At 43.2% G+C, this 21,614-nt stretch overlaps 2 protein-coding genes across 4 annotated transcripts in view; one reads left to right on the top strand and one right to left on the bottom strand.

Moving 5' to 3' along the window:
* Positions 1-8,715, bottom strand: part of ALDH3B1 (aldehyde dehydrogenase 3 family member B1) — a 70,314-nt gene extending 61,599 nt beyond the window's left edge. Inside the window, exons 1-2 of the mRNA XM_072985369.2 lie at positions 8,561-8,715; positions 7,477-7,567 (exon numbers count right to left, since the gene is read on the bottom strand). The gene's annotated coding sequence lies outside the window, so the exon portion shown is untranslated. The remainder of the gene's footprint in view (positions 1-7,476; positions 7,568-8,560) is intronic.
* UNC93B1 (unc-93B1 regulator of TLR signaling) lies at positions 7,627-21,614 on the top strand. Of its 3 annotated transcripts, XM_072985367.2 has the most exons (12): positions 8,272-8,408; positions 8,892-8,998; positions 11,379-11,520; positions 15,499-15,652; positions 15,904-16,065; positions 16,356-16,485; positions 16,701-16,794; positions 16,997-17,121; positions 18,824-19,006; positions 19,100-19,373; positions 20,410-20,528; positions 20,880-21,614. In XM_072985367.2, exons 1-12 carry the CDS (start codon positions 8,399-8,401, stop codon positions 21,189-21,191), a joined length of 1,812 nt encoding a protein of 603 aa, XP_072841468.1. In that variant the 5' UTR covers positions 8,272-8,398; the 3' UTR covers positions 21,192-21,614. The 3 variants fall into 3 exon arrangements, with proteins under 3 accessions (XP_078239612.1, XP_072841468.1, XP_072841467.1); XM_078383486.1 differs by lacking the exon at positions 11,379-11,520 and having other exon boundaries at positions 7,627-8,408; XM_072985366.2 differs by lacking the exon at positions 8,272-8,408 and having other exon boundaries at positions 8,727-8,998.

Here is a 21,614-nt window from a genome sequence, read left to right as displayed (position 1 = left end):
GGCTTCCAGATAGATGGCTCCTAGTGCTACTCATCAAAGCAGACTTTGTAAAAAAATAAATAATAATTTTTAAAAATTGTAAACTTTTTGGACCACAGCTCCCATAATCTTTCTGATTAGGCTATTCTAGGCTATTCTGGGGTTTCCATCTAAAATGTATTTGTCCCCCTAAACTCTGATTTGAAAAACAACAACATTCTACAGCCATTTCAGTTTTTCTTAATGGCTGAGAGTGGAAAGGATTCTTTGTCATCTAGTTTCATTGTCTTTTAATATTATAGCTTGGCATTGTGTAGTTACTTTTTGTTGAATGAGTAGTGTGGGAGGCTCGCTGCCAAACTGGGACCAGTCAGAATTACAGACACACACAAACATAGGCAGTGGCTGAAATCCTATTGTGTAGTAACACAAACAGCGCAACTGTTGGAACTCAATTGATACAGGTTAAAGAATCTTTGTAGATACAACCTGTTGCATACTGAGTTGTGCTACTTGGTGGGCAACTGATAAGTCCCATGGAGATTTCCTAATTTATGACAACTAGCCCTTAAAGTTGTACTGTTTGCATACCTGCACAACAGGATTACAACATGTGCCTGTTAATTAAAAATTGGGATGAAAGCTTCATCTGGTGTCAACAGATTTCTTCCATCATGAACAGCAGGCACATGGGACTGTTTTACTACATTGACAAAAATTATTTATACAAACTATATACAGTATACTGGACAGATGGAAATGACCTCCGAAAGGTTGGGAATTTTGCCAGATAATGAATGGCTGGTTACTATGCAAATGACAATAATAACAGGATTCCAGCAGGTACACGAGCACATTAATCAGATGGAAGATCTTATCAAAGGGAAATCAGCAGACGTAAAACAACAGTTGAATGAAACGGCCCTAACACCAATACAATTCACACGGAAAGCTATGCCAGGTACTATAGATGAGAATAAGAGTTACTCTGTGAGCTACTCAGCTATAATAGACAGAAAAGGTGATGTTAAAAATCAGACTACTGTCCTGCACTCAATTTTATTTTCCCAAAACAGGAAGAAAATAGAGTTACAGAAACAAGAGAAGGGTACTGAGAAAATATGAGAGGTGCTAGAAATGGAGATTTTTCCAGGCAGGCTGATTGCACGTATAAGACAGAAGGATATTGAAAGAGGGGATGTATTTTATAATTGGTCTCAATTTCCTGATAGAGTTGGAATAACTTAGATTTAAATTTAAACATGAATGTAAGATGATACTTAGAGGATAACCAGATAGTATGTGTATATATATACATATATGTGTGTGTGTGTGTATGTATATTATATAAAACGAATATAAAGTTGTTTTTTGGCATTGAAAAATGAATAGACCTGATGCATGTATACTTAATATGAATAGATTGGATAATTGTATACTCTGTGTTCTCCTATCTTCAAAACCCTTTTCCCATCCCTTACACTTCCTTTTACCTTTTGTATTCCCTACCCTATTCCCAGTAGTTTAAAAAAAAAAAAAAAAAAAAAGGAGGAGAGATAATGAAATTGATGTAGAATTATTTTGGTCCCAACTTGTTTCTTTTAATATATAACTAATATATTGTTGCATTTTATATGTATCCTTGTTGAATATTTTTGATTACTTTTAATATATTATGAGAAAAATATTAATACAACATTTCTGTATATTACAACATTCTGCCATGAATAAAATAAATAACCAAATACTCATTCCAGTGGCTAGATTAAGTAAAAGGGGCCAGCATAATTTTCTCCTGTCAGATATTTCTGAAGTGCCAACATGATACCAGATACAATGCAAGAAGCTGGAATGATGATACTGTAATTCAGAAACACAATCCTGTATTAATGGAGCCTACTTCCAGATAAGTAGGCCGTGCGGTGCTGTGTGTTAAACCGCAGAAGCCTCTGTGCTTCAAGGTCAGAAGAGCAGCCATCGTAAGATCGAATCCACGTGATGGAGTGAGCTCCTGTCGCTTGTCCCAGCTCCTGCCAACCTAGCAGTTCAAAAGCATGTAAATGCAAGTAGATAATTAGGTACCACTTTGGTGGGAAGAGAACAGTGTTTTGTGTCTATTCGCGCTGGCCACGTGACCACAGAAACTGACTACGGACTAACGCTGGCTCTACGGCTTGAGATGGGGATGAGCACCACACCCTAAAGTCGGACATGATTGGACTAAATGTCAAGGGGAACCTTTACCTTTACCTTACTTTCAAATAAACATGATGAGTAGTCCAATTTAAGAGAGACCAGGATTCCATTTCATGCACCTCCTTGGCAGGGGGAAGAACCACTTCCACACAGGCCAGTCCCATTCTGCTTCCTGTTAACAGGAAGATAAGAGTCCACGTGAGGTGGATGTGATGATGGACTGGAGGTAACCACATAATCATGCTTGTCTTCCAACCTCTTTTGTCTTAGTGATGCCAGGTTGGATCACATGGAAGGAAGTAGCTCTCATGCCTTTAGAGGTAATGTATGAGTTACTCAGGCCGAATACAGTGAATGTTACAAGGGCTTGAAAAAACTGTGACAAAGATGGGGCTACCATAACATTTTTTGTGGCATGAACTCCTTGATAACAGCTTTGGAGAACATAGCAAACATGCTGAATGAAGTTATATATGTAGATCTATATGTGGCCTTGAAATGGTGGGAAAAGACAGAGGGGATAGGTGACGGTACCTATGCTGCCCCTTCCATAGCCATTCTGCTACACTACCCTCCTTGTCCTGAGGTGGGTGAGCCTAGGGAAGAGTTAGCTGGATTACGGAAACTGATGGAGACCATATTACTCTCAAGCACTCCACTTAATCCTTGCAGTATCTCCAGTGAGTCTAAAAAATCCATACGGCAAGGCACTCAGAAAACTTGCTAACCTTGGAAGATAGAGAGATGCCACCACACCTACTCAACAAACATCCACATCCTGGCTGCTTGGGCATGACAAGACTCGGTCTTACTACCACCGACCTTCCGTGCCAAAGCTCCAGACAATTGCTTGAAAGGATTTTTTATATTTTATTAAAAGAAAAGGGTTAAAAGGACAAAAGTTTTAAAATGTTACCAAAAACATTGCACAAGATGCTTGTAGTGAAATACAGAGACAGTCTCAGGCACTTTAAATGAAACACACCAGGGAAAAAAAGGCTAAATGTATATGCCTAATACTTATACCTTAGCAGGGTGGTAGCTTGGAATCAGGACATACCCTTTTCTGGTACTGCTTCCTAGAACAGCAAGCAGACAGTGGGTGAGCAAAATCTTCCCCTACCCTTAGAGGCAAACAAAGCTCTCTAACTAGTTTTCCTAATCTCTTTTATACGAATAAATAAAGCTACTACACACCTGTCACAATCAACCTCTTAATTCCCTTTCATGTTGGCTCAAAAAAGGGCATATTTTTCTTTCTTTTTGGCAGCCTTTTCAATGCATCTATTGTTTGCTGAAGCCGCAGTTCTTGCTTCTCCACCTTGTATCTTCTGCAAGTGTGAGGTCCCTGCCTTTGCCTTTTACCCAGACAGGTGGCACAAAGTGGCAATGATGGGGTGGAAATTGTGACTTGGGTAGGACTAGATTGTGGTGAGATCTCATTCTGGAACATATCACTGAAGGAAAATGCTTGAGAAGCAAATGCTTGCCTTCTGCCTCCATAAAAAGATATGATCACCTCACGCTTTCTAAAACAAAGTATGCAGGACTGAAAAAGAAAGTCTGAGTGTATTCAGAAATGGAAGTTAAAGGGGAACTGGAACCATGAATGTCATGCAGAGGAAATGAAACTGGGAGAATATGAAGTGCACAATTCTAGTCACACATGCAAGGGGGGGTTAGGCTGAGATCCAAAATGCATCTAGTTGTCATTGTACAGTGTGGCCACAACATTCCTCACAGACAAAGCTCACTCCAGATGACTATGGGGTATGCCATACAGGTACCACTGCATCAGATTTCAACTCACAAGACGAAGTATTCCTCTTCCTGAAGCAGCTGCGAGGGCAGGGCAAACTGAAGCCTCACTACTTCCACAAATATGATGCCATTCTAGCATATTTGGGCAACATAGCTGTATGAAAGTGAGAAATCTGCCTTTTCATTTCAAAGGAACCATTTCTGTGTCCTTTGTTTTAAAATAAAAAAGTCAGCTTTTTCTGCTTTTCCCACTTTTGGTGGCACAGGCTGAGCAGCACAGATTCAAATCCAGCAGCAGGGGATCATAGGGGTGGGTGAAAAAGAGGCCTTCCTGTGGTTCTTGTGCTGCGTGTTGCCCACCCCCCGCCTTAGGGGCAGTTTTACCTGAAGCTCGAGGTAACAGAAATCAGTGCTGGAAAAAATCCAGGCGGAATGTTAGTTCAAACTTTTCAATGAAGAAAAATCCCATGAACTACCACTGTGTTATGAATCTTGATAGATAAGAATTTGTGTATTCCCGTTGTGGTGTGTAGAGGACAGAGTGATGGATGAGGACGCTGGAGAACAGGGTTCGAATCCCCACTCAGTCATAGAAACTCACTGGTGGAGTTGAACTGGCAAAACCACTCCTTAAGTATCTCACTTGCCTTGAAAGCCCTGTTAGGATCACTACAAGCTGGTTCCAGATTGACAGCACAAAACACACACACAAACATACAAGAACTTGGTCCACAGGAGCTTAAATTATAGTAACAAAACTCCCCCTGCCAACTTCTACAGTCTGTCTGTCCTCCTTCTTCTCTATAAAACAATCTGGGAGCTGAGAGAAAGAGGAGATGCTGTATTTGGAAAAACTGCAAATGTGTTTGTTTTGGTTTTTAAATCTGTGCCTTTTGTGAGCTGCCATAAGTCCCAGTTTTGGGAGAGTGGTATAAATAAATGAGAACAAAAGGATTAATAGACTCGAGGAACAGCATCGGTTCCCAGGCCAGACCCAGCATGAGAACTCTCTCTTTACCTTTAGGAAATGGATCTCCAGCTTTATATACTCTTTATCACTGGCCAAGCCTGGAAATACTGCAACCCCAGGATTGGCTGGGAGGTTCTCCTGTAAGACTTGCAGTTTAAGGGAATTAACTTTTTCAAGCTCTGACTGGCGGCTACTATACCAGGCCGCATGTTGTTCTGAGATCTGTTTCTGTGGTCAGCAAGGGAAGACTGGAAGGAGGAACTTGACTGCTGGTGGACCAGGGGACTTTCAAAGAAGGGGAAGGAAATGGGGGTGAAGGGTTGGTACTCTTCCCACTCATCAGCTGCAACCCAGCTTCTTTACCCCATGCAGAACAAAACTAAATGGTTTGGTGCATATCTTCTGGGGTCCCAGGGCACTCCCAGAAGAAGGAGAATATAAACCACTTCTGAATACCGAGGATGTGGGGTGGGGGACCAGGATATGTGTGTGTGTGTGTGTGTGCGCGCACGCACGCACACATGTGTGCGAGAGAGAGAGAGAGAGAGATGCCAATGTTATACTTGTACACCATCTGAAAGCAAGGGTGGATGATACCTCTATGATACTACTTAAAAAAAACCATAATCATAATTTTTGTTCCCTGTTCCCACTAGACTGAAACTTAGTTTATGTTTCTGACTGTTAGTCGTCTCATAAATGTATCATCAACCTTTGCCTTCTTAAGAGCTTGATTCTGATACCAATTACAAACTCCCAGCTTCTACATGTATTCATTTTTTTTACTGACCTTTGTCTTCTATGCCCACCTAGGATGTGCAATCCATTAATCTGGGCCAAAAACAAATGCTAGGGATAGCCGGTGAATAGAAGAGGAAAATCATTAACTGTTGTAAAAGTTTGGGAGTCACAGTGGGAGTTTCTCTCTATATGTAGGTTTTGCTTCTATGAATTAGCTTTATTTCTTTGGTGATTGAAGCACTCCTTTGAAATCCAGTTTCACAGACCTGAACACACTGTGTGGGTCACTGATCTGTAACATTAACAGGCTTTCTCCCCTAATTATGGTTTGTCTCCAGTTTGTCTCTGGCCTTAGCGTTAGGCACTTAGTGGACAAACTGGGTCTTCTCCTTAATGTTCTGAATAGCAAAACCTGTTCAAATGCTGTACACTGCATTATCTACCAAAACATGAATGGAAGCTGAAGGGAGTAGGAAAAGAGGAAGACTAAATGTATGATAGATCGACTAAAGGAAGCCATGGTCTTCAGCAACGTTCCTTATAAGCCTCATGGCTGTGCAGTGCTGCATCAGGACCGCACAGCTAAGCCAGTGTTGCTGCTCCTTTGCTTCCAGTTGCAGCCGGAACCCTGAGCAAGCAGAGCAGGGCTAGCAAAAAAAATTAAGAGGTAACATTGGTCTTCAGCATGTAAGACCTGAGCAGAGCTATTAATGGTAGCACCATCTGAAGACCATTCACTCATAGGATTGCCTTCAGTTGGAAATAATTTGACAGAACATACCAGCACCACCGCTCAGTGGCACCGCCGGTCAGTGTTGTAAGATCAATTTGCCTTGATCCTGCTTTGAGGATCACATATCTTCCTGCTCTTTGCCCACCCTCACTTTATGATTTCAGCTAACCAGAGTGCAACAGAGGCTGATCTTCTCAGAGCTATTTAACATGTATATGGTGCCATCTGGTGTGTCATTAAGGACTTGGAGTGAGGTGTGTCAGCAGGAAGTATGTGCCTTCAGATAAAGGTGTAAATACAAACTGCATCAGAGATATTTGTGCATTTCTGAACCAGCCACGAGGCAGAGCAACAACCCTGAACTAAACTGCGCAGAACCCTCACAGATCCCTCGTACTGCGCATGGAATTCACACTTTGCAATTAGAAGTGTGGAAAGAGAAAGAAAAACTAAGGAAGACAAAGAAGAATATGCTCTTCATTCAGAAATGAACCTTCCTTGGTTATCCTGCTGGGAAGTCATTGATCATTGCCATCTCATGGCTGCAACTCTGCTAATTTCAGATCCAGGGAACACGAAGGGCAGGGGAAGAGGGAAAGGACAGAAAATGTAGACAAGCAGACTCTCCACATTGTATGTTAAGAAGCACTGAAAGAAGACCATAGCCATTCCTCTCTTAAAGTCTTTCACTCATTTCTTTCCCAGTGGTTGTCTTGTGAAATCATTTGGGACTGGTGGCTGGGGAAAAAATAAGAGAAATAAAAATAAACAAAGCAGCCAGTTCTCCAGACTGCTACTGATGTTCTTCTGTTTTGCCTGCACTGTTCAATGCATATGCAGGGGTGTAAAGGTGTTGACACCAATCGGTTTGCCTTTTATTTGGGCACAGAGTGAGTCGTGGTGGGGTTCTGCATATTCCTGGTCAACAGTATGGCACTGACATCCAGCTGTTTTTCTCTCTCTACTCCAGCATCCTGTTTCCTAAAGCGGGCAGCCGTGGAAAGCCCACAAGAAGGTCATGGAGCCATCATTCCCCAGCTGAAAGGTACGCTGCCTCTGGACCTAGAGATTTCTAATTAGCTACTTTTATACTTACAGTGTGCAGAATCCTCTAGACTGCATAGCCAGTATCAATGATGGTGGCAGGATTCTGCAAGTTGTCACCCAAAAGGGAACATTTCCAAGCTCTAGAACAGGCAAACATGCAAACACACACCTGAATTGTGTTGACAAATCTTATTGGGAATCTCTTACCTGCCTACTTTAGAGTTCTCACCTAATCAAATGACTCTCAGTCAGTTAACACCAAGCATTTGGGTCAATGACATGATTCTCTTAAATTTGTGTATGATTCAATACACAATACAAAATGTCCAGCTCCTGCAAACTGAAGCCCGCACTTTCCTTTAGTGACTCAATCCATATCGTGTTTGGTCTTCCTCTTTTCCTGCTCCCTTCAACCTTTCCCAGCATTACTGTATTGCCTTTTCCAGGGAATCCTGCCTTCTCTGCCCAAAGTTGGACAGCTTCAGTTTCATCATCTTTGTCTCCGGATATCGTTCAGGCTTGATTTGATCTAGGACTCCCTTGTTTGTCTTTCTGGTTAATCCAGGGTATCTGCAAAACTCTCTTTCTGCCCCATATTGTAGCTATTATAAACAGGTGTATATTGCAAGTACTGCCTCTAAAAATCTGCCTAACCAATCAAGATTAACTTTCAATCAAACAAAAACCCTAGATATAGCCCTACTTTAGTAATACCTGTATTTGTGTACCTCTATATTTGCCCGTGTTGCACATGCAGCCCCCCCCCCCCCCGCCGTCCGCTAAATTACTCTCCCAGCACTCTGCCTATCTCTTTAAGAGCTCTCCTCTTGCCTCGCCCCACCTCACTCCCCATCCCGGTAGAGCCCGGAAAAGTGAAGTGAATCTTCTGCTCTTTTCAGAGCGGACTGATCGCAAAAGCAACCATTTCATAGCACAAGGAATAGCAGAGGACGTGCGACCCCGAACCTGCCATGGAACCAGGTACGCATCCCCGCATGGGAAGGCTTATGCTACGGTAGGGCACGATCCTCGCTCTTTCCCCCCGAACTCTCGCCTTTCGCGTAGGCTTCTCGGGAACTCTAGCACGGCTCTTTTGACCAAGCATGTACAGTAGCTACTTTCAGGTATCCGACCGAAGTCACGATGAAACTTTCATGTTAATATATTCGATTGCTTGTCCGTTTATGGGTTGCCCGGCTCCTCACCGCTTCGATTTCGGCCCTAGAAAGTCCCGGGGGCGGGGGGGGGCGGTGTCCGTAAGGCGAAATTGGAGCGATCGGTCCTTCTAAAGAGGAAGGATGGGTTAAAACAATATTCTAAATAAATAATAAAATTAATAAATGGAACCCGCAAGCCTGTGGTGACGGGGTCTGTAGCAGGCAGTTCTCCCCCTTTCTGACTGCGGTGATTGCGAAGGCCGGAGAATGGTCTCTTTCGTTTCCCCTTTGCGATGTTTGCTCGCAGGCTGGGGCGGCAACGTGTACGAAGAGGCGGAGGCGAACCGGGTGGGCGCCGCCAACCGAGAGCTGGAAGACGTCAACGAGCCTCCTCTGAACGGACCAGAGGTTCAAGTAAGACACACACAACATCAACACACACACACACACACACACACACACACACACACACACACACACACACACACACACACACACACACACACACACACACACACACCCCTCCAGGAATGGGTTTATGAGCCACGGAAAATGCCTGTTAAGTAGCGTGTATGTGAGCGTTACTCTCTTTGTAAAAGGCTGTTTTTAGATTATTTTTGAATCCCTAAGAATACTGTAAAGCAAAACCTCAGATCCACAGGTGGGCAGTAATAATTATGAGGGTCAAATCCACAAAATGTTCACACTTTTAAACTGTCCAGAATCCTTCACCAGGTTAAATGTTAGTTTGTGTTTAAAAAATAAATAAATAAAAACGCGGAAGGAAAGAGAAAAAACTCCAGACCCTCAAATTTTGAGGGGCAGGCAGTCTTGTGTAAACCACTAAGATCTGCAATCAGGCTTATAACGTATATTGTGATTTTAGTTTCTATACGTTTTTATTAAAACTTTATTGGTTAGGCATCCTTCAGTCTCGAAAGACTATGATAACATGCTCTGTATGGGGGACTTGGAACAGCATCTAGTGCAGTCAGAAAAGCCAGGGGTCATTGTCCGTACATTCCAGGTGCCCAGCTTTAGGGCAGAAGTTTTCTTACGATGGTTGCATGGTGCATGGTTATCGATCTGCTTGTCAGCTTTCACCCTAAACCCCACGCACCCTGTGAAGTTAACAGACCGTGGTGAGGTAGCATCTTACTGGCTGGGGACTGCCCAGCTTAAGGCGGGTGGTATCTACCTAGTGAGGTGCAATGACCTCTCCCACCATCAGAAGTAGACCCTGGCGTCATGCTCTATGCCAGACCTGGGCAAAGTGCGGCCCGAGGGCCACATACGGTCCACGAGCCGCTCCTGTCCGGCCCGCAGATAGTTTTGAACATCAAAACCATTTATAGCTTTTTGTCTAAAGTTGATCAGTTGCTTATCTTTAACATATCACAAAAAAACCTCTTTAGTATTTGTGAAGATTAACAAGTTTAAAATAAAAACAATCATAACAACACTGTTTCATTTTATTTTTAAGTAAAGTTGGTTCGGCCCCGGGAACAAAGTTCAGATTTTTCATGTGGCCCCCCTATAGAAATTTATTGCCCACCCTGGTCTACGCCAATTGAGGAAAGACTTATAACCGGTAACTGTTACTTCCCATGTTGTTTTGACGCTGTATGCAAAGCTGGAGTGTCCTCTCCAGAGCACGAAGGCTGGGTAAAATAATATGGAGGATAGGCTGTTACCCAAGCAGCAAATCCCCCCTCTCCATGTCGCTGAAATAGTCCAGTGGGAAGGCAAGAGCCAACAGAAGTGGTTCCAGCGACGTCACAGGAGTTGCCAGAACCACACAAAGTGCCTCCGGGGCTCCAGCTCCGGATTTTGCCTCGAGGTTAACTCCTGAAGCCTTTCCCATAAGTGGATATAGCCACAAGGCGGTGGAGGTTTGAAATCGGAGTTTTCCTTCTCCTAGATGGGCTGCTTTCCAGGGCTGACAAGCCCCACCTACCCGGCCTTTATACTTTATAACTTTGTATAAATAAAATTTTATTTTTATAATTTAGAGTCTTGTTTTCTGCTAATTTCCTAAAACTATCAAAGTGATGGATCCAAATCTCCCTTCGTTTCGTTTCTTTTCTTTTTTAAGCTTATGAGGAACAAGAGCAGTTCATGGTTTTAACAAAGGAGATCATTTCACTTCAAGTACCAGCCTGCCTAATCGAAAAATAGGTTGCTGGGTTGTAAAAATTGCAATGGCATAATGTACACTGAGTGGCTTAGGACACTTTGAAATGTATGGTGCCTCAGTAGATTGAGGCAGGGTGGACATTCCTCTTTCATCTCGGTACTCAGTTAACTTTGTGAGCATTTAAAAGGCTTTGTTTTATTTTAGGCAAAAAAAATATAAAAGAACAAATAAAGAAGATGAAAAAATTGTGGCATCTTAAAGACTGTTATATCTTAATGTGAGCTTTTGTGGACAAGTCCCCTTCCTCAGACACCTTGACTTGTTTTGTTGTATTTATTTACTTTATTTTGACTGGATGAGAGTTCCAGTTCAAGTATCACTCTACTATAGGAACTTTTTGTAGCCTCTGGTGTGAAGGGAAAGCAAGCAAAATACGAACAAAGTCAGCTTTGCCCTTTGTAGCAATGCTCTACCATTGGAAACAAAACCACAAGTATTTAAATTGTGCATTTCTCTTGAGTATTTTTTTTAAAAAAAAGATCATACACATACCTTGCCCCCTGGAGCAATGGTACAGTATCTTGTTTCTCTGGGGAATGTGTGTCATGCAAGCCTCTGTGTCTTGATGATCTGTCAACCCCATCTTCCTCTCTCCAGCCGGAGGACTTTGTGGGTGCTCAAGGTGAGTACAATGAAGAGGAAGAAGAGCGCAAGTACTTCCGACGGAAACGTCTTGGGGTCATCAAGAACCTTGTGGCAGCCAGCACTGGAGGGATGCTGACCTATGGGGTCTTTCTCGGTAAGCTATGCCTGTTGTTCTCTTCAGCCTTTCCTCCTACTGACCCATAGCTCAATCTGCATAAGATTCTTATCTATATGGGCGTTTATGTTGTGAGCACACTGGAGCCTCTATTCTCTCAGGCCTCCAGGAGGTGCTCACTCTTCTTCTCAAGTTGCTGCCACCAGGTATTGCTATTTCAATACCAAATATTCACTGAGACAGTTGTTCCTTTGAAAATTAAACTTGTTTATTTGATCAGTAATAAATAATATGTAAATCACAAGTTGATAATCAATCTCTCTCACTCACTGAACTCACTAATACACAGAACCCTACTCTCACTGGCTCACAGCCTCACAATCTCACTGACTCCAGAACTCTCCAACTCTACATCTCCCTCTCATACTCCATACACCCCCCTTTATATACAAGCCCCTCCCTCTTTAGCACCACCTTCTGTTCACTCATTGGCTCCTTTTCCACTGCTCAGCTGTGACGGACAGGTGAGGGCAGGGCTGAACGCTATAGCATCATACCTTTAAGGCAGAGGTGCACAACTTTGGCTTCCGTGATGTTTTTGGCTTACAACCCCTATCGACCTTAGCCAATATAGCCAGTTGCTGAGGGGTTACAGGAGTTGTGGTCCAGAAAACATCAGGAGGGCCATTGGTGCCCAGCCCTGCTGCCAAGAGGGAGGGAACTTGGTGGTCCTCCAGAGGCAAAATGCCGCCTGTTCTCTGCCAAGCAGAGAAGGAATGGAATGGCCTGTTTCTCTTCAGCCACAGTGCTCTTGCTTTCTGTGCTGGTCATGGAGGAAGTGAGCCTGCCTGCCTGCCACTCCCTCATAAGGAAGTTCAACGAGCCTTATTTTTCTTTGCTTGGTGGACTGAAGGTTTAGTAGTATCAAAGCACAAAGAAGAAGAAGAAGGATAATTAGAGCTGGACAGTGATGTGCTGATCTCCACATCACACTGCAGTGTGGAGATTGTAGACTGCTAAAACACCAGGAAAATGGCATATATAGGACCCTGGCAAAGGACATTTCAAAGGCATAGTTGTGGAATCTGGGCAGCGAAAGAGGATCTGTGAGCTCAGGAAGAAACAGAATGAAAATTCTTGTTCAGGAATGTCAAGATCTGGCCCGAGGGGTTGGATTGTGGGCTGTACACAAGGGTTTTGCATTAAGCACCAGAACACTTTGGTCAAGCACGCCTGCCAGTTTTTTGGTCCTTGTCTTATCAACTACTACTTCAGTCCTATAACAGCTATTTGCTTTCCTGTTGGGTTAACCACAACTATTTTCTCCTTATCTATACACAAAACAAGGGTGCAAGGCTAAAGTTGCCTTTCCTTTTGCCTGAAACCTTACTAATACAAAGCTTCTGTTCATACTTCCCCAAAAATCTGGGTCTGGAGTGCCAAGTCTGTTTCAGTGAAAGTTTATTTCTTTGTTCCACCGAAGCTGAGAATATGGAAGTAAAACCTCACCGGAAGAGCCTTGATTTAATATGATAATATGAAATGAATCTGCTCTGTCTTACTCACCTCTTTTTAAAATTAGAAAAGTACTGTTTCATAGATGGAAAGGAGCACAAATCCTTTATTTGGGATGATAAATAGCTAATTTTGCTTCATGACATGAAAATTAGATCTCATGGTATTGCATAAATTTTTACAATGATGTTTTGCCATCCTTCAGTAAGCTCATTTGTCATTTTTATTATGAGAGCTTTGGATAAGAATAGTGCTCCTGGTAAAGCTGACATTTTAACTGCTGTGATTTTACTGAGTCAAACTGAATTTAATTTTTCCCATTTTAAACATGGTCTTAATTGTGTTATTACTCAGGAATAGCATATTTTGTGATATATTATATCTTAATGCAAATGCCAGGGTATTTTATGTTGTCTGATCTGGTGGACCTGAAATTTGTCCAACTCTTTTGCTAAATGTATTCGCGAAGGCTTTCACAGCCGGGATCTAATGGTTGTTCTGGGTTTTTCGGGATCTTTGGCCGTGTTCTGAAGGTTGTTCTTCCTAACGTTTTGCCAGTCTCTGTGGCCGGCATCTTCAGAAGACAGCACAATTTGCTGTCCTCTGAAGATGCCGGCCACAGAGACTGGCAAAACGTTAGGAAGAACAACCTTCAGAACACGGCCAAAGATCCCGAAAAACCCACAAGAACCATCCTTTGCTAAAATTGTAGTTTTAGAAGTATATATATATTGTACATCAGGTGTACTGTATCAATATAAAAATATTTGCCATGTAGTCCCACCCTTATGTCCGAGAAAATAGACTTGATCCACAAAAACTCACATTAAAATATAACAGTTAATTTTTAAGGTGCCACAACATCTTTGTCTTCTTTAATGTTTATTTTTCTTTTGATTTTGCCTAATTTTCTTTTTTTTTAAATTATTTTTATTTTTTTTAACTGCAACATAAAATACATAAATCAAAATACAAATCAACTGTGTTCCCCTCCACCCTGGTCAGGATCTAATTTTCATAAGTTGTTATTGAAATATATGCCCAGTACCATTAATTTCTTAAAGTTACTCTCTAGCCCAGTTTCTCTGTGGGGAAGCAACTGCCACAATTCTTGTAACAGACAGTTCTACCTGACAAGCTAGCTATATTATATCCAGTCAGTGCAAAAATTACACAATCTCCAGTTATTTGACAAAACAACAGTGCCTGTGGGCTTGACACTGTGTAGACTTCCAAAAGTAGTACAGTACATTTGAAAGTGGTTTTATGCTTTCACAGGGTTGGTATAGCTCAGTGAGCAGTTGTGTGGCTACCAAGCAGGGCCCAGGATTTCAAATCTCTCTCTGCCCGCTGGTCAAGATCACCTAAACGAACGGGGTTACATCCATATACAATGGTATCTCACTTAATGACGATAATCCGTTCCAGGAAAATCGTCGTTAAGCAAAAACATCATAAAGCAAAAATAAAAACCCCATTGAAACGCATTGAAATCCGTTCAGTGCGTTTCAATGGAGTAAAAACTCACCGCCGAGCGAAGATCCTCCATACGGCGGCCATTTTTGCTGCTTGTATAGCGAGGAATCTGTCCCTAAACACAGTGGGGAGCCATTTTAATCACCTGGTGGCCATTTTGAAACCGCCAATCAGCTGTTCAAAAAACATTGTTTTGTGAAGAATCGGTTCCTGAAGCAGGGAACCGATCATCGCAAAGTGAAATTCCCCCATTCAGACCATCGTTTTGCGATCGCAATTGTGATCGCAAAAAGATTGTTGCTAAGTGGTTTCGTCGTAATGTGGGGCAATCGTAAAGCGAGGCACCACTGTAGATTCTTTGGCACAGTGGTTAAACTGTAGTACTGCAGTCAAGCTTCTGCTCACGATCTGAGTTTGATCCCAATGGGCTCCAGTAGCTTGCTTAGATTGGGTTCACCTTCTGTCCTCCCAAGGTCATTAAAATTGAGCACCTGGGGTGGGGCAAGTTGTTTGCACAATTATGTTATAAATGTCCCAGAGAATGCTTTAGCACTATAGAGTGGTATATAAATCAAAACAACAACATGCCCTGCCACTTATCCAGCATTGCTGAGGCTTTATGGTCCCAGGGCACCATCAGAAGGGAGGGCTGGTAGATTACTTCTGAGTAGCTCATATATAGAAAACACTGAGAGTGTTTCCATAAATCAGAAATGATTTCATGGCACATTATTATTACTATTCGTGTCTTCACTCATTTGCCCCTGCTTGGTTCCTTGGCTTCATACCCAAAAGGTTGGGTCTCAGTCTGCCATGGAGTTCCTTGAGAAAAGTAGACAGATGGGTCCTACCCTGCAGAAGTCAGTTTTGTTGCTGAGCTATGGCTGTCCCCTGCAGTCTTGGGCACAAACTTTGAGGATTCCTTGCTTCTTTTGAGGAGGTGAAACAGTGCCTTTGCTTGGAATAAGACCTGGAAGGTTCTGCACGACCCATTACCCTTTGTGATTCTGTGGTATCTCTTCATAGGCCTGCTGCAAATGCAGCTCATCCTGCACTATGATGAGACCTATCGGGAGGTGAAATACAGCAACCTGGAGCTGCAGAATATCGACAACAGGATGTTGATGGGCATCAATGTCACACCAATTGCTGCACTGCTCTATACTCCGTTACTCATCAGGTGCTGCTCTTACTCTGTCCTTTCAAGCACCTGTTCTCTAAGAGTGAATTCTTGATGCCCCTTTAGGGACTGGAAGACTTTTCATATTTGTGGCCTATGAACCCTAAGCTGGAATGGAAATATCCCCTTTTGGAAAGGAAAACTTAGAACAATCTTCCCTCAGGTCACCGGCACTTAAATGACCCTTATTTCGAAAGAACTGGGCATTTGCACAAGCAAAGAACCCAAGCATTCTCTGTACATCTTTCCAGATTCTTTGGCACCAAGTGGATGCTGTTCTTGGCAGTGGGCATTTACGCACTCTTTGTCTCCACCAACTACTGGGAGCGCTACTATACCTTGGTGCCATCAGCTGTGGCCATTGGGGTTGCCATTGTTCCTCTCTGGGCCTCCATGGGCAACTACATCACACGGTGAGCCGGGTGGAGTGGGATTGCTTAGCTGAAATGGTGGGTCCTGCTTGTTTGAGTCTTCAAAGCAGAGGTAAGCAGAGTGCAGACCTCCAGATGTTGTTGGACTGGAACTCCCAGTGTCCCTTACCATGGACTGTCCTGGCTAAGGCTGATGGGAGTTGCAATTCACCCATGTCAATTGAGCTGCGCTTCACCCAACCCTGCTGTAAATGATCTTCTGACCATAGCAAGCAGTGATCTGGAGCTAGCAGGCCATCTGATTGGCTTTTCTGTATTACTTTTTCCAACAGGATGGCACAGAAATACTATGAATTTGCAAACTATAAGATGGAGCATGTCCAGAACCAGAAACGGGCCCCACGTGGAGCTTACAACTCCTACATCATTGTCTTCCAAACTGTTTTCTATGGCTTTTTCTATGTGAGTATTCTGCTGAGAGAATTGTTGTTGATTTGGAGGAAGGAGGTGAAGCAAAGGAGATGGGTGTGGGATTTCCACATGGTGCTTCTTTTTGTAACCTGTCTGAGACCAGAAGCTCTTGAGAGAAGCTCCTGCCTCCATGGTATAGGCTGAATTTCTGTCTTTTTCCTCCTCACAGTTTATGTTTGCATTCTCTTCCCACTTCTCTTCTCCAGCTGAGTTTTGTGTGGGCCCAGTTCCCCATGTTTTTCTTCCTGACACAGTATCTCTATGACTTGAACCACACACTATGCAACGTGCAACATTGTGGTGAGTACCTTGGCAGATGCCCCTTGTGCAACTTAAATGGGGCTTATGATCATTCTCCATTTAGAAGCCTTAATCTCCTTAGCTTCTCAAAGGGGTTCCATAGTTCCATGATTCCCACAGATGTGGCCCCCGCTGCTTGGAGTGGTCTCTCATCTGGGCCCCTCCTAAGGCCATGATCTTTGAGATGCTGTTTCCTTTCCAGGCACCAACAGCCATGGAATCCTCACAGGGTTCAACACCACCGTCCTACAGAAATTGCCACGTAGCAGTGAGCTCATCACAGTGGAGAGTGTGCTCATGGGAGTGGCCTTCTTCTCCATGCTCTTGGTATGAACTGCTGTGGCAAGCGCAAAGGCATAACAACTGTGGGGAAAATACTACATTCTGCAATGCAGACTTCTCACTCTGTAACAATGGACTGTTCACACTATTGGCAATGGTACCTCATTTGAATCATGTTACAGTAGTGCCCCGCTTGATGATGATAATGTGTTCCAGCAAAATCGCTAAGTGAAATCGTCGTCAAGAGAAAAAAAATACCCATTGAAATGCATTGAAAACCGGTCAATGCATTCCAATGGGGGAAATACCTGATCCTGCAGCGAAGATCCTCCATAGGGTGGCCATTTTCCACTCCCTATCGTGCGAAATGAGGTCAGCAAAACAGCGGGGAGCTATTTTGAGAGCCACCAATCAGCTGTTTTTAAATCGTTGTTAAGTGAAAAATCGGTTCCCAAAGCAGGGAACCGATCGTCGTGAAGCGAAAAAAAACCATGCAAACATCATTTTGCAATCGCTATAGCGATCGCAAAATACTCATTGTCAAGCGATTTCATCATCTAACAGGGTAATCGTCAAGCAGGGCACCACTGTATTTGCTTTGCATGGGATCTGTCTTGATCCACTGTCACATGGCTGAAATCTAGGTGACCTGAGGAAGGTTGATAGGCTGAAGTATAACCACTCGGGACATGTATTTTGGATTTTTGGGACTACAGTTCCCATAATTCTTATTTCTGAGAGTCTTGTAGTTTTCAGACCCTACAGACACCTAAAATGTGCTCACCAGGAGAGAAGGTCCAACTGGCTGGCTTCATACCACAGAAGGGCCTAGCTTCAGCTCCCCTGATGGTTGCTGGGAAGCTTCCTTTTCAAACAAAAAGTTAGGCCTGTGGACGGCATGAGGCTTGCCAGCTCATCTAGATTTTACCTAGGTGCATGTGAGTGCATCAGCCACATATATGTTTTGGTGTATAGGATAAGGATTTGTTAAACCTTAGCTGCATTTGAGTAGGTGAATCTTCTCTAGAAGCACTGCAAATACAAACAATCATATTTGAATTGTTCCTTAATGTTGTAGTAGGGAAATAGTGAGAATCTAAGGAAACTGTGAAGGAAAGAGGAGAAGGGGACAGCAGAGGACAAGATGGTTGGACAGTGTCCCCGAAGCGACCAACATGAATTTATCCAAACTCCAGGAGGCAGTGGAAGATAGGAGGGCCTGGCGTGCTCTGGTTCATGGGGTCATGAAGAGTCGGACATGACTAAATGACTAAACAACAACAACAACAACAACTAGTATAATGACAGTTGAATAAGACAACTATAGTAATCCATAAGAGAAACAGCAGATGGTGTGCATGTGTGTGGAATGCTCAATGTCTCTGTTCTGCCTTACACAACGTAGCAATGATTTTCATTATTAGTTTACATTTATATCTCACCATTCTTCCAGTTAGCTCAAGGTATGTGGTTGCTCTCCTTCCTGCTTTATCCTCACAGCAGCCACCCTGTGAGATAAATCAGGCATCTGGAGGACCCCACATCTCCCACGCCAGTGGAGGATGACTTCACTTAGTCAATGCTGTGAAGTTGCCTGCTTGTGTGTTTTGGTTCCCTCCATCACTGGCTGCCACTGGCGAGTATGGAGAAAACAACAAGTTTTGTCTAAAACATGGAAGGGAGTAAAGTGCATGCCTGCACTTGCGCCCTGTTCCTGATGTCTCTGTGTGGCTTTCTGTTTCTGCAGGTGCTGATTTTCTGTGGCTCAGCCTATCGCCCCACAGAAGAGATTGATTTACGTAGTATTGGCTGGGGCAACATCTTTCAACTGCCTTTCAAGCACATGCGAGACTACCGCTTGCGCCACCTCTTCCTCTTCTTCATATACAGTGGCTTTGAAGTGCTCTTTGTCTGCACTGGTTTTGCACTGGTATGTTTATACCTCCAAGGCTTGCAGGCGGGAAGGAGGTGGGTACACAACTGGGTCACAGTAGCTGATGCTTCCTTTCTCTACACTTCCCAGAGCTATGGTGTCTGTTCCATTGGCTTGGAACGTTTGGCGTACATCCTCATTGCTTATGGACTCTCGTCTGCTGTTTTCTGCACTCTGGGTCTCTCTATGCTATGGCTGCCTCGCCAGGTGCCACTGGTGGCTGGAGCTTGTGTCCATGCCATCCTATTGATTGCCCTCTTCTGCTGGGAACCAAAGGCGAAGAGCTTAACTGAAGAATATGTATTCTACGTAGTGGCTGCGCTCTGGGGTCTTGGCAGTGCCCTCAATAAGACAGGCCTCAGCTGTGAGTAACAGAATTCCCATTTTCTGTCAAGATCCCTGCCCTTTCTATAGACCTTTGTTCCCATCCTGCTTTATGCTGAGGTTCATATCACAGGTAAAGGTAAATATGTTCCTACTTTTACAAAAAAAATTCCCTCCGGATACACAATTCCTCTAGATTTGCAAATGAGCCCCTTGTTTATCACCCAGTGATCAACTGCAATTTGCAAAATAATGAGCAACACAAGTTCATGCTAGGACAAATGGGTATCTTTTACATCTTAAGGGTGCTCTACTTCTAGCAACATGGTAACTGCATTATTTTGTCCAGTCTTGAATTCCTGCTGCAGCCGCTGCAGTCCTTTCCATTTACAAGAAGAGGAACAAAAAATGGACCAAGATCCACTGGTCTATCTTTGTATGATCTGTAGCAGAACTCCCAATGATGTCTGGCTCCTGAATATTTAACAAAAGCAATAAATGAAAAAGGGTTCCTCCGGCTCAAATTTGGCTGCTGAAATAAAGAATGCTTGGGTTGACATCAGGAGTAGGGTTTGTGGGTGAAAATAATAGTAATCTTTGACCAAAAACTAAATTCCTAGACCAGGTATGTGCTCAGAGGTGCCCCTAAACTATTATCTTTCCTTTCGGTCCAGCCAATGAGCTTGAGTTCCTGGCAAGAGTTATCCCCTACCCTAGACTATGACGTACATCAAAACCTAGTGGACTAGCTCCATAGTAACAGCAGTTCCTCAAGAGATGTGAGGGATGCTGCTTTCTTGAAAAGGAACTCTTTGTTTCCCAATGCTTGCATGACACAGAGTGGCTTTTGCAGGCTCTCTTACCTCTTTTAACTGCATCATTGATAATGAAGTTAAATAGGAACTGTTAAAAAGATATTTCTACAGTGTTTCACACATTAGGGAAATTTGTTTATAGACTGTATTCTTCCATCATCCCCCTCTTATAATCTTTGTAACACTTCTGTACTAAATTAGTAACAGAAGCAAGAAAGGGTATTCAGTCTGTACCTACCTGCTTCCATTTCTTCCCTGCAGCACTCCTGGGGATGCTTTATGAAGACAAAGAGCGACAGGACTTCGTATTTACCATCTACCACTGGTGGCAAGCCCTAGCCATTTTTGTTGTTTATCTGTGGTCTGGCTTGCCCATGAAGGTAAGGGTGAAGCTCCATTGAGGGGGATTCTCGCATTCTGGAGGGCAAGCCATTTTTTCTGAGTTTGTTTGAAGAAATCAGGCAGGGTGTGAAAAATAAAATTAAGAAGCCTAGAGTTTCTCTGGCTCATGAATAAAGAGGAAGCGCTTATAAGGCCAGTAATAACATGATCTTGAAGGCAAGAGAAGAAAGTTAGATGTCAAGCAGCCATTTTTGTCTACTCCCAAATGTGGCCTAAATAACAGCTCCCATTTCTTAAGACAAGTTCCTAGACTTTGAGATTATTATTTTGCCTTTTCTATTTTATCTCTTTTCCTTCTTAACTAATGGACTTTTTTTCCCCCCTTCCAGGCTAAGTTATCCATCTTGCTCCTTACTCTGGTAACTGCAGTATTATCCTATCTGTGGATGGAACGTAAAATATCCCAACTTATTCCACATCGCCTCCCCAAGATTCCCAGGCCATGCCACAAGGTCCGAGGCTACCGTTATCTAGAAGAGGAGAACTCGGATGAGTCTGGCTCAGAAAAAGAGGAAGAAAGGGAGGGAGACTCTTCAGAGGGGGAGCTGGATGGGGAAGAGCCTCATGATCAGCGGGATCAACCTCGTTGCCAGAACAGATGTGCATATGAGCAGGCCCAGGAAGAGGATAATATTGGCTAGTTCCTGCCCTTGTCCCACTCTTTGGGCACTAGCCCTGCCCTTCTGCTCAAGTCTTGACTTGAGATTCAGGTGCCTTAAGTTTTAGCCTTTCTCCAGGACTAAACTCATCTGCTATCAACCTGACATGATTCACCTTTGTTTTGATAACAAAGGACCCTGTGAGTGTTTTCTTCTATAGCCCTCCATTCACCATATTTAGGTACTTTTGAATCTCCAGAGAACATGGAGAAAAGAAACACACTTGGTGGCAAAGGTTATAGGCTCCCCCCTTGCCTAGTTCTCTGTTTTTAATTCTGGGAAATAACAGACCCATAGATGTTTTACAATGCAACCTTCTTGAAGGTGGAGAGAATAATCAAGTATATAGCCTTTATTATTGTTCTTTACAAGGAACTGGCAATAAAATTTCATTATATTTTCATA

The sequence above is a fragment of the Pogona vitticeps genome, chromosome 1 (assembly GCF_051106095.1).
Source record: "Pogona vitticeps strain Pit_001003342236 chromosome 1, PviZW2.1, whole genome shotgun sequence".
Lineage (NCBI taxonomy): Eukaryota > Metazoa > Chordata > Lepidosauria > Squamata > Agamidae > Pogona > Pogona vitticeps.
Note: the sequence above shows the minus strand (reverse complement) of the source record. Positions and strands in the feature narration are given on the sequence as shown.

What these genes read in the sequence shown, in the direction of transcription:
- UNC93B1 (XM_078383486.1), top strand. Translation starts at nt 8,179, where the DNA reads ATGCAGCCCCCCCCCCCCCCGCCGTCCGCTAAATTACTCTCCCAGCAC. An exon ending in TATACTCCGTTACTCATCAG is followed by an intron (nt 15,653 to 15,903) that starts GTGCTGCTCTTA and finishes ACATCTTTCCAG; the next exon opens with ATTCTTTGGCACCAAGTGGA. An exon ending in TCTGCACTGGTTTTGCACTG is followed by an intron (nt 19,007 to 19,099) that starts GTATGTTTATAC and finishes TACACTTCCCAG; the next exon opens with AGCTATGGTGTCTGTTCCAT.